This window comes from Vipera ursinii, assembly GCF_947247035.1.
Source record: "Vipera ursinii genome assembly, chromosome: 2".
NCBI lineage: Eukaryota > Metazoa > Chordata > Lepidosauria > Squamata > Viperidae > Vipera > Vipera ursinii.
This window is the reverse complement of record NC_139513.1, coordinates 236018480-236031399: the sequence shown is the minus strand read 5'-3', so window position 1 is coordinate 236031399 and position 12920 is coordinate 236018480. Positions and strand designations below refer to the sequence as shown.

The following is a 12920-nucleotide window of genomic DNA, read 5'->3' as shown; positions in this document are numbered from 1 at the left end:
AGGACTTTAAAACCACACTAGGAAATCATACCTGGAGGATGCAAATGTGAGTATAAAGTGAGGTCACCCATTCCTGCCCTTCAGAAATTTGTTGCTGATCCATTCTGGTCCTGAAATAACTGTGCAGGGTGCATATGCTCTAAGATACCCAAACTTCATCCCCTTTTTTGTTAATTTAGTGGATAAATAAGTATTGTTGATATAGTGTGCGATTTGATACATGAATAAGGGTTTAAAACAGACATGGGCAATTTGTGGCTTCTACTCCTTTTTAAAAATTGTGTGATTGCCAAAACTTAAGGTTTACATAAAAGTTTAAAGCTTTGATAAACAGATTTAACAGAGTTTTAAGGACAAATAAAAACCACAACTCTACACTGCAAAACCAGGGTAAAAAAATTATGTTGCTGCCCATGGATATACACCTGTCCTGCTTCCTCTTTTTGAATCAGGCAAATTCCAAACATTAAGTGTGATCCACACCACACAATATCCACCTCTGCTTTAGAGATTTAAATTTTCATTTACAGTTTCTTTGACAACTAAAGTAAAAGAATACATAACTAAGCTCTCTTTGTTTTAGACAAAACGGCTGAAAGAAGAATAAAATAGTCACTTACCTGGCACCAGGGTTTAAACCAAAGGTTTTCACTGGAGTCCAACAGTGAGACACTAAATGCCAATATGAAATATTAGCATGGTAAGAATACTTCTAAGATGCTATGAGCAATAATGAACAGGAGTGCTGGGATATAGTAAATCATTTATAAATGTTTGAAAATATGACATAGGGAGCAAAAAACATACAAAACTACTTCTCACAGAAATTTCCCTGGTAGTTTCCTATAAATAGTTGTAGAACACATTTAACATGATTGCTTGGTGGCCAATACAGGAATATACATCTAGACTCATTTTTAGGCATGTGTAAAGCAGAATTTAATTCAATGTATCAACACATTTGCTTTAAGTAGGATAAACTCTCAGGCCAATTTATAGACAGTAGGAAGTAATAATGGGATCTACGCAAACCTGCACTGCAGGTTGACAGAAATAAGAAATCAAGTGTTATATTTTAATCTTATTTATTTATTTGTATGTTTTTTATGTTATTTATATCTGCCTTTATTATTTTTTAAAATAGGGCAAGCATATCCAAAACCTTCCTCCTCCTATTTTTACCACAGTAACAGCTTTGTGAGGTGAATTGGGCTGAGTGTGTGTGTGACTGGCCCAAGGTCACCCATCTGGTTTTTATGGCTAAGGCGGGACTTGAACTCATTCATGGTCTCCCGCTTTCTAGCCTGGTGCCTTAACCATTAGACCAGGGGTAGGCAACCTCAGGAATTCTGGGAGTTGAAGTCCATGTGTCATAAAAGAGCCAAGGTTGCCTACCTCTGCACTAGCCCAAACTGGCATTTCTACCTGCATTTGTTTTATGAATATATGCTGCATCTTAAATAAGTGTGGAGTGACTGACATACAGCAAACTACATTGTCCTGTGAGGATTTAGTTGCACCCACCTGTGCTGAACATATAGAGATCATCCGCTGCTTTACCATCTTCCATGCCACCATAGACAAAGATATTTTCGCCTACTACAGCTGAACTGTGTTCAAGAGTTTGAGGAGCAAGACCACTAGTTGAGATTTTCTGCCAGGTTAGAGAATCTTAAGATAAGGAGGGGGGAAAAGTAAATTACTCTCTTATTTTGAAGTTGGCTTGGGCAGAAGCCACTTTCTTATTCTGTTTCTTTCACAGAATACAACCACTGGAACAAATGCAACAGAGCAGACTGTTCTTTACCTCTCCATGTGTTTTCTGCAAATTACTGTTTTAAAAACTGGATCCTTTCACTGACAATGTATTTTTTTTAGGTAAAGAGCTGCTCTTTAATTCAGCGCTCTCAATTAAAGCTGCGTCAGGCATCAGTGAAAAAGGCTGCTTCTCTTCAACCATGCTTTGACTGAGCTACCCCTTTGAAGCTGCTTTGTAAAGTAATGTGTCTATCCACCCCTCCCTCTTCTAAATGCCCCTGCTGAAGTACTTTGAGGTTTTGAAGGTACCAAAAGGTCAGTGAGAATGGATAGCATTTCCTCTGCATCTCCAGGCAAATTAGGGTTGCCTGATTTATTACCGTATATGAACAGTACCAATGAGGAGGTCTGGGGAATGTCTACATTATGGACAGGTACATTATAAATTATTTCCTTCCTAGTGCCACAGAAAGCAGGACTGCTGAGGAGATACAAAGAGAATAGGAGGACCAGGAGAAGGAATTTTTGAAAGCAGGATCCTTAAAATAATGTTCATGGACACCAGTGCTTTGGAGTAATTTTGGGATTCTATACCCAGTTAAGACTGTTTTGTTTTGTAACTGCATATGTCACTTTGTGCTCCCTACCACCATGAATCACATAGCATAACATGCTCTCAAAATGTGCCCAGTGAATAAAGACATTGGAGGGGGAAGGGAAGCCCGGCATTAATCTGTCATCATTATCATAACTATCAACACCCCCATGCAAATAGTTCTATTTTTTATTTAAAAAAAACCATTTAAACAAGCCTTTTTTACATTTTAAATACTAATTTTCCACCAATTATCAGCAGAAAACCATTCTGTGGAAATTTGGCACTAAAATGGCTCTGGAGCTTCAAAAGAAGAACCTAAAAGGCACATGCAGCTGGTGGACCATAAATGGCGCATCCTCAGAAACAGCATCTATCATGTTGCCTCTAGTGGTATTGTGACCATCTAGTTCCTTACAGAGAGGAGAAAGAAATTGAAGTTCATTTTTATCTTTAAGTACTTTGTGTTTTGGTGCTGCAATGTATAAACAGTGCAGGAATTACTTGTAAATAATCTGTCTTGAAATTTTAGTTGTGAAATACAGGGTTTGGATTCATGATTAACTGAATCTTAGTTTAGTAAATTAATTCAATTGCCTAGGATTGCATGACACAATGAACCTTAATTGTACTGATTGGATTTACATAATATATTCCACAACAAACTGAACTACTACCTCACCAACTACATTTATTCTGGAAGGTTGCGATTACTTAACCCACCGTTCATTGTGTTGCACAAACTCAGAAAACTGGGTTATGTGAACCCAACCTTTCTGCAGCTTCTTTAAAAAATAAGAGGGCGAATTCTGATACTATATGCTGCTCTGCAACAGTGAAAGAGTTGTTCCTTCTTGATAGACCTTTCATGATTACCAGTTCCATCCCAACCTATAGTTCCAGTCATAAAGTTTCTCACATCCAATGGATCTGATCCTGAGACTATAGGCAATATCTATTTTCTTTACTTAAAAACTTGACTTTACTTTTCAGTCGGCATAATCTCTAAATTGGCGACATTCCCTGGGAGAAAATCGTAACAATATGTCCCAGAAAAAAATACTAGAATGAATTATCTATCTGTCTGTCTGTCTGTCTGTCTGTCTGTCTGTCTGTCTATCTATCTATATCTGCTATGAGCATAAATAGTTTTTCTTGAACTGTAGCATGAGATGCAAGTTAAACAAAAGCAATGCATTAAACTTATCCTTTATCATGCATAGTGGAAATAGAAATTGGAGGTGGAATCACTGATTATTTCATAAAAGCATCTTCACCACTTTTTATATTGCTATTCTGTTTTAAAATAATATTCCCCAAGTTATGACTGAGCTTTTTAAAATTGCACAATATTTACTCATGCTTATGTATATTGTGATCCTAACTGGATAGAGAAAAAGGGTCTAAACCCTATGTTCAGTTATTGTCCCCACACAAAAATAGCCTCATTCATATGTAACATAATGCTATTATTATGTAGATAAACTTTGGGCAGTAAAGAGTTTGGAAACATTGTCTTCCCCTTTTAACAGGAACTTATTATTTTGTCTGAATCTCAGCCAGATTGGATAATGATCAGGCTTAGAATTTAAGGTAGTGTAGACTAATTTTACTTTAAAGTTAAAAACCCTGTGAGTTTGGACAAGATGGGAAAAAAACAATTAAAAACAGAAGCATAATTTCCAATTTCTTCCTCAAAGTTATGCCAGAGAAAGAGGTGAAGAAAGTTGCATAGCCAAAGTTTATGGATGTAATGCTAAATCATTATTTAGTGTAGTATTTGTAATGGATCAGTGAATTCTTTAGTTGGAAAGCCAGTGTTAATCATTTATAAATCACTGTGCATAATTCAGAAACACTGGATTTCAAATGAAGCCCAGGGACACCAGTTCTTTAAAGAAAGGTAATAGTATTGTTAGAAGAATAATTTGGAGTTTCTGCAAAGCCGGGTTGTACAAGAACAAATCCCTGTTCTCAAGAACAAAGAAAAAATGAAATCCAGACATACTGTGAGACGAGATTCTCTCCTTCCTTTATTCCCAAAAGCGAAGAGGTTTGTTTTGGGGGGTAGGCTACAGAGAAAATGAGGTCCAGAGACTTGGTTTTATAGGGGGACTGGTCCTTGGTGTGGATTTGGGGGGCATGGTTTGTATATGTGGTGGTTCTAATGTCTTTGTCCAAAGGTAATTGTCCTTCCTATGCAAATTGAGATGACCCTGTCCTGGGCTTTGATCCTAAGGTGCCTGTGGAATCTGGAAAAAAGATTGCCCTCCGACATGTAGATCCCTCTTTAGACGTGTTGCTTTATCCTGAAGGATTCCTGCCTCCCCAATGGAGCCAATGAGGTGCTAAGAGCGGGGGGGGGGACATCAGAGATCTTCCAATACTACATCACAAGACCTTCCTTCCTTTCTCCCTCCCTCCCTCATCATGACTGGTTGAATATTTTTCTTGCTGGATTATGCCAGTCGCTGTGCAATAATATAAACCTGTGTAGGGTAAACTATGGATTAGGAGCAGTCTGACATACTGTTAAGCAGTGATACCAGACAAAATATGAAAAGGATCACAAAGCAATGAAAAAATCTGGGGTTCTACACTCAGCAACATTATGTTTTATAATTACTCTGTGATGGTTCACAGATATTAACTGCAGGGACTATTATCTACTGTACATGTTTGCCCTCTATCTCTGCATATTATACCATTTCTCTTGTTCTGCAACTCCTCAAAGTAGAAGTCCTGATCTCCTTTAAAAAGCATCTCCCCACTACTGGGTGAAAATATGATCCACCCCTCCTTGGGTCAACAGAAAACTACTCCAGCATGACATTTTGTGACCCCATTGTGGAAGCCTATTCTGCCTCTGTTGCCTCTGACTCCTTGCTCAAAAGGTACTATTGTGATTATATTTGCAGTGTGCATAATTACCAAAGCAATGATTTGATTCCACTGTCTTTGCTTTCCTTTGTCTTCTACTGCTAATCTGTGGGGGAAAAAAGCATCCATAGTTCCAGCCCTCCAGCAGAAATGGGGCAGGTCTGACTATGGGACTATGTTCATTATCTCTATGCTCCTTCTTGTGCTTCTTCCCATTCAATTGTAATTTTATATATATATATATATATATATATATATATATATATATATATATATATATATATATATATATATATATGAATCTTGAAGTAAGTTGAGTCACTAGCAGCACAATTTCTCTTCTTTCTTTACATGCATTAATATTTACATCACTCATGTCAATACATCTCTTCTCTCTTGTGCTTCTTCCCATTCAATTGTAATTATATATATATATATATATATATATATATATATATATATATATATGAATCTTGAAGTAAGTTGAGTCACTAGCAGCACAATTTCTCTTCTTTCTTTACATGCATTAATATTTACATCACTCATGTCAATACATCTCTTCTCTCCAGAAATCCAGCCCTGTATTCAGTAGCTAATTGTAGCTGCTCCAAGGACACTACTGAATAGTTTTTATTATAGATATGAAAAGAGTAACATAAGTGCAAAAGATCAGCCTAATGTATTATATGTTTGTTCTATGTTTACAAGCGGTTCTGTCTTGGCTAGTCTTTGCCTAACCAGTTTTAACCTAATATAGACAATAAATTATGACCTCCAGATTCTCCCATATTTTGTTTGGGAGGAAACAGTGGAGAAGAATTAGCCCTGTCTTTTCAGTGTTATGCTATTTTAGCTTGTTGTGTTATGTCATTACATAATTTCAATGTTAGAATATTTAAAGCTCCATTACTGGGATTTGCACTTTAGAGACATAAGCAGAACGATGGCAAATGAAACTGGTCAGATGTGAGGAATGGTGCCTACGGATGGGGAGATGGTATGATGGAGTACAATGAAGTTTCTCAGGAAGAATAGAATACATTTCAAAGAAGAGGCTGAGAGAAGAGGCAACACCACCCAGAGTTGAACAGGAGACAGAAGAAGAAATTTAGGACAGCCACTCGCTAGAACAGGGCTGTCAAACTGGCAGCCCATGGGCCAGATGCATCACACACAGGCCATGCCCACCCCAGCTCTGCAAAGGCAAAAAATGTCACTATACATCACAGTATGTCACGTGACAGGATCAAGTTTGGCACTCGTGCCCCTAGAATCTCTCAGGATGTATCTGTTGGGGTGAGAGTAGTATGGGTTTAGTCTTGCAAGAGTCTGTCTGTAGGATGTAAACAATAAAGAATGGAACTTTGGCTGGATTGTTCTATGTTGTACTTAGGCTGGACCTGATATCAGGGAACAGATGCAAGAAGACATACCCACATCAGCATGAGTGGCTGAATGTCACTTTGTTCCCATCTGCTATTGATCATGTGATCTCTCAGCCTCCTCTAATATAATGGGTGATGAAGAACAACAGATTGTATACATCTTTTAACTGCAACTTGCTATTGCCAGTTTAAGTGAGAAACACTACTGTAAGTGGTATAGCTAAAAATGACATAAACCTGTGTACTCATGGGCTAGGATGCAGATGAATGGGAATACAGATGAAAAAATATACATAAAGAATACAGTCCAACTCCCTATGGAAGCAGGAGACCCTATACCATTGCTGACAAGTGGCTTGTCTGACAAGTCTCTTCTTGAAAGCTTCCAGTGAAGAAGCACCCACAACTTCTGAAGGCAAGCTGTTCCATTGTGTTGTGATTCAGCATCAGGCTGTGGTTTCAGCAGCTGAGTCGGACAATTCTGAAGAAGAGGAGGAAGAGGAGGGTTTGGAGAGCCTTTGGTGTCAGAGGAAGGTTCTGATGCACGGCAGAACTCTCAGCCAGGCCCCTCCCGTCTTGTTCCTCCTCAGACCCAGCTGTGTGAGCCTGAAAGATTGGAAGAAGACAATCCACAGCTGGCTCTGTTCAGGGACGCTAGGAGCAGGAGGCAATCTAGCAGAACTGAGCAAAGGAAAGCAATGAGGCAACTCGGGAGAAGGCAATGAGAAGCCACACCTTGAGAGTGCTGTTTAAAAGGGGAATGTGTGGGAGGTGCTGGTTGCTGAAGGCAACCATTTGAAGCGCTTCTGATAAAGTCTTGGTCTGTATTTGTTTAACTTTTGTTTGAACTTTTTCGTTTAGCTTTTGCAAATAAATTTGGTTGGATTAGTTCCAGCCTATTGAATATAAAAAGGGGTTGTCCCTGACATTCCAACAGGGCCGGTCATAGGCTGGAACAGAACACATTGGTTGATTGTTCTTTCTAGGTTGAATCTTTCCTTGATCAGTTTCCATCCAGCTTCTTGTCTGCCCTTTGGGTGTTTTGGAAAATAGGTTGTCGCTATTCTCTCTGTGACAGCACCTCAAATATTGGAACACTGCTATCATGTCACCCTTGGTCTTGAATCTACCCATGTCCACTTCTTGCAACCGTTCTTCATATACTTTATATATCTTATATGTTTTAGCCTCCAGGCCCCTAATCATGTTTGTTGCTCTTCTCTGCACTTTTTCTAGTCTCAACATCTTTTTTATAATGTGGTGACCAACACTGGATGCAGTATTCTAGGTGTGGCCTTACTATAGAGCTGTACTAGTACCACACAGGATCTTGATTCAATCCCTCTGTTAATGCAAGATAGGATTGCATTGGCTTTTTTGGCTGCTGCCACACACTGCTGGCTCATATTTGATTGTCCACTAGGATTCCAAAATCCCTCTCACAGTTAGTGCTATTAAGCCAGGTTTCACCTAATCTATACATGTACTTTTGGTTTTTCTTGCTTAAATGTAAGACTTTGCTTTTCTCTATGTTGATTTTCATTTTGTTAGATAGGTTCCAATGTTCAGGTCTGTTGAGATCCATCTGGATCTTCAACCTATCATCTAGGGCAGGCATGTCAAACTTGCGATGTCACGTGACATCGTGTCACGTATCGAGACTTTTTCCCCATTGCAATGGGGTGGGCGTGCTTTCAGCATGACGCATCCGGCCCACAGGCTGGGAGTTTGACATGCCTGATCTAGGGTATTGGCTATTCCTACCAGCTTAGTATCATCTGCAAATCAGATAAGTTCCCCTTATCAAATTGTCAGGCTGTTGTTTTTTCTGCTTCTACTAACTAATCAAGAACTGCTGTTAATCAGGGATGTTGAAAACATACTCCGTTATGGCTGTAATGTATACATTTGCTGAACTCAAAAATATCTTAATATCACTAGGATGATGGAAGTTCCTCTAAAAGCTCTGTCAAACCTTCCACACATATAACGTACAATAGCTTTGAGAAAAATCTACATTTGCTTCTCAAGAAGGTAGTCCATGTTTATTTGCATAGCAAAGTCTTACAACTATTGCCAAAATTAGGACTGGCATGTTGCCCTGCATGAGGCCTGTAGAAGATTAAAGCATTTTCTCTTCTGGAACAAATCAGGCTAAAGTTGGATCTAAGGTACAGTGGATTACAAACTTACATTTAGGACTGAGTGAACCTTTTATTTGAAACATTCTCAGTAGGGAATCTAAACTTAGAGCCAAATCACCTTCAGTGAGCAAAGTTATATCTTAAAGGGAGTTGTTTTTAAATGAGATGCATTCCTTTCAGCTCTCTAGGTGCCATGAGAAAGTAAGCTCCAAAGCTTTATGTCATGGATCTAATCAAAGGGCATTTGTCTTTCATTTGCTCAATCACCCTGTAATATATCTGTGCAGAATGAACTCGTTTTTCATGAATAGAAAGAATAAATAATGTTACTAGAGGGATACCGTACTGTAAGTTTTGAAATGGGTCCCAATATTAAATCAGATTTTTGTTTAAAACTTCTGTTTCAATTTTAAAAGGTTCAGGTCATTCACCAAAGCTAGTAGAATCCCTACCATGTTACAGATACACAACAAATAATAATTTGCCATTTTATAAAGTGGATGGGATCATCAGAAACCACCCTGGTGGATTGTTGTTGCTGATCCTAAGTAATAATGTATTAGGATAAGAAATGTTTCTTACAAAACATGAACAAGAATGCTTCTGACTAGCCATTAACTAAATGAACTATAAATCCTGGTAAATTTATGTTTTTACTTACCAAGATCAAAGACATAGACTCCTGGAAGGCAATACTCAGCATTCTTGCTTGAACAACCTCCAAATAAATATATCTTGCCTTTTACTACACTATAAAGCAAAGTTGAAATGTTAAAGTCATCCATAAAACTTCTGTCTCTCCCTACCCCGTGGTTAGAATTTCCTGTAGAAAAATAAACACTTGATTTCTTAAAGAATAATGCTGACCTGTAATATTTTTCATCACCCAATTGTATCAATAATCTAATTTGGGAGTGAAGTGGAGAAGTTTTTGATCCTCAACAACCAGGAGTGCTGGCAGGATTCCATGATGTGCCTCCAATAACTGCCCAGCTGATGAATGTTAGGAAGAACTGGAGATTATGACAATGTGGATGTATTTCCAGGCTGTTTCTAGCATTCATTAGCTGGACAATGGGATCAGATGAGAAGCAGGGAGGGGCAAGGGCCATATGGAAGCCAGCTGAGGGCTACAGGTTATTTGTAGATCATAGGATGTCTAAATGTGATCTACCTTCTGACTGATTTTTATTTTGGTGCAGCTTATATTTCTATAACTAGTGGTTTTATAGTTGGGTGTGTGTTCACCTGTGCATGGCCTTGATGACTTCCAAAAGGATTGGAATATATGAATAACTGTGGCTAATTCAATACACCAGCTGTGTAACCTTTTTTCCCCACAATTAGATCAAGAAATGGGTTCCCCTTCCCCCCAAAAATGCTTTCTTAAAAACTAAAGGAAAAAGGTGGTTGATTCCATAACAAATCACCTGGCATGAAGAAGGCAGTTGGAAAACAGCTGTAGTTTTATTGCAGATGAAGTGAAACATCTCTTGAGAAAGTGGATAAATTCTTTAAACTGTATACTATCTCGCCTCATCCTCACACATACTTTCTAAAGTATAAAGCTTGTGTATTGAAAGAAACAGGTCCAAATGGAAGTAGAATTATAAATGTGGAGGTAATGAACAGGGATGAATTACACATGAAAATTACTTTCTGGTCTTTCATGGTGGTTTGAAGCATTTAGTGTGTAACACCTCACTAGCAGAAAAGTTTATGTTCAGCAATAGCAGTTCCAGACAATTTGATCTATGCCACACTGCAATCGCCTGTTCAAGAAAGGCTTGCAGTGATGTGAACATTACAGAGGCCTAAACTCGAACAGTTTTTGGCACTTGTCATGTGAAGCCTATATTGCCCAGGGCTCTTCAAACTTGGCCCTTTTAAGACTTGTGGACTTCAACTCCCAGAATTCCTCAGCCAGGCACACAGTCTGAGGAATTCTGGGAGTTGAAGTCCACAAGTCATAAAAGGGTCAGGTTTGAAGACCCCTGATACAGCCATATAGGCTATAGCTATATATGTCTCAGAGGCCATTGGATTGTATAATTGTGTAAGCCAACCACTGTTTAGTAGAGTGGTCAGTTTACTGTTATTTCTAAGTATACCTTCCTAGGTATTTTTAAAGTTCTCTATCAATAAATATAAATTCATATCCACTTTTAAAAAAATCCATTGGGAGGGGTGGGCGGGAAATGAAATTCCTCATATGGTTTATCTCATACAGTTCTGTATGAGATTCTTGATTTTGCCATGCTAGAGTGGGCGTAGGAATGCACGATGTTTGGAAATCTATATACTCCCCAATAAATATGTAAGTGAACAATAATGAATCCAGCATCTAGATGTTAAACATTTCCTAAGCCAAGAAGATATGTTTTCAAACATTCACATAAAATAATACATAGTCTAGCCATTTTACCCATATTGGACTTTTAAAAGAGAAAAAAGCTCCATGAATCTCCTATGCCGAAAATAGTTCATTTTCACTACATGCCAATATTGATATATTCATTGTAACAGGAATCAGTTAGAGCAAACTAATAACACTTTGTGGTTATAATCTAACATGCCTTGTTCTCTTTACCAAAGTACAAGCTCCATTTATCATAATGGCAACAGTTTGCACCAAAATTCAGTTGAAGCTAACTTAAAATTTATTATGGATTTTCTGACCATTCAATAACCAGCATTTTTTGCTTTTGTTTTTACATATTTCAAATGCTGAAAAAATTTAGGTAGAGAATGGCCTTTAGATTTTAGTAGCCTTCATCCTCCCTGGAGATACTGAGACTTAAAGTCAATCTGACACCATATCTGATCTGGGGCAACTGCTTTCTTAGCTGCTGGAACTCTCAGGGCTCCCAAGGGGTACTGGAATGCAGTTTTGTTATTCCCAGCTGGGCAAAGCTTGAGCACAGAGACTGTACAATGCCCATTGCTGAAATCCACAAGAATTTTCCTACAGGGGAAATTGCATTAAAATGGAACTATTATGGATAACAATGAAAGGTAGACCTTGGAGGTTTCCTTGGACCTTGAAGGAGACCTTGGAGGTCTCCTAGTCCAACCCTCTGCTCAGGCAGGAAACCCTATACTATTTCAGACATCTTGGAATTCATTTATGTTTAAAAAGGTAAAGGTTCCCCCGCACATGCGTGCTAGTCATTTCCGACTCTAGGGGCCGGTGCTCATCTCCGTTTCATAGCCGAAGAGCCAGCGCTTGTCCGAGGACGTCTCCGTGGTCATGTGGCCGGCATGACTAGACGCCAAAGGCGCACGGAACGCTGTTACTTTCCCACCGTAGTGGTCCCTATTTTTCTACTTGCATTTTTACGTGCTTTCGAACTGCTAGGTGGGCAGAAGCTGGGACGAGTAACAGGCGCTCACTCTGTTACGCGGCACTCGGGATTCGACCCGCCAAACTGCCGACCTTCCAATCGACAAGTTCAGCGTCCTAACCCACTGAGCCACCGCGTCCCTCATTTATGTTTAGCTATAATCAAATTCATCTTAGCTTCAGCAGTATTTCTGGAGAAAGTATTCGTGCTTTCCTTTCTTTAGGTTGAACTCAATTGCTTGAGCTCAATGCTGCAGAACAGTCTTCTGCAAAGCAGTGCCCTCAGTGCAGTGCTGGAAGACTTTCATATAACAACAAGTGGCCTACTTAATCTCCACCTACTTCTTTCTAGCTCTTTGGTGTTTTAAAACAGGTGTGGCTAAGATGGTCTCCTTCTGGATATATGGTCAGTTGTTGTTAGCTGCGAAGTCGTGTCCGACCGATCGCGACCCTATGGACAACGTTCCTCCAGGCCTTCCTGTCCTCTACCATCTTTTGGAGTCCATTTAAGCTCACGCCTACTGATTCAGTGACTCCATCCAGCCACCTCATTCTCTGTCGTCCCATTCTTCTATTGCCCTCAATCTTTCCCAGCATTAGGCTCTTCTCCAGTGAGTTCTTCCTTCTCATCAGGTGGCCAAAGTATTTGAGTTTCAGCTTCAGGATCTGGCCTTCTAAAGAGCAGTCAGGGTTGATCTCCTCTAGGACTGACTGGTTTGATCGCCTTGCAGTCCAAGGGACTCGCAGGGGTCTTCTCCAGCACCACAGTTCAAAGGCCTCAATTCTTTGGCGCTCAGCCTTTTTTATGGTCCAAC

At 39.2% G+C, this 12920-nt stretch overlaps 1 protein-coding gene across 1 annotated transcript in view; it reads right to left on the bottom strand.

Moving 5' to 3' along the window:
• Positions 1 to 12920, bottom strand: part of LOC310633462 (host cell factor-like) — a gene marked incomplete at its 5' end in the record, with an annotated part of 79632 nt that overhangs the window by 48574 nt on the left and 18138 nt on the right. Inside the window, 4 exons of the mRNA XM_083351168.1 lie at positions 621 to 672; positions 1525 to 1671; positions 9424 to 9512; positions 11554 to 11727. Coding sequence (XP_083207294.1) covers positions 621 to 672; positions 1525 to 1671; positions 9424 to 9512; positions 11554 to 11727 — 462 coding nt within the window. The remainder of the gene's footprint in view (positions 1 to 620; positions 673 to 1524; positions 1672 to 9423; positions 9513 to 11553; positions 11728 to 12920) is intronic.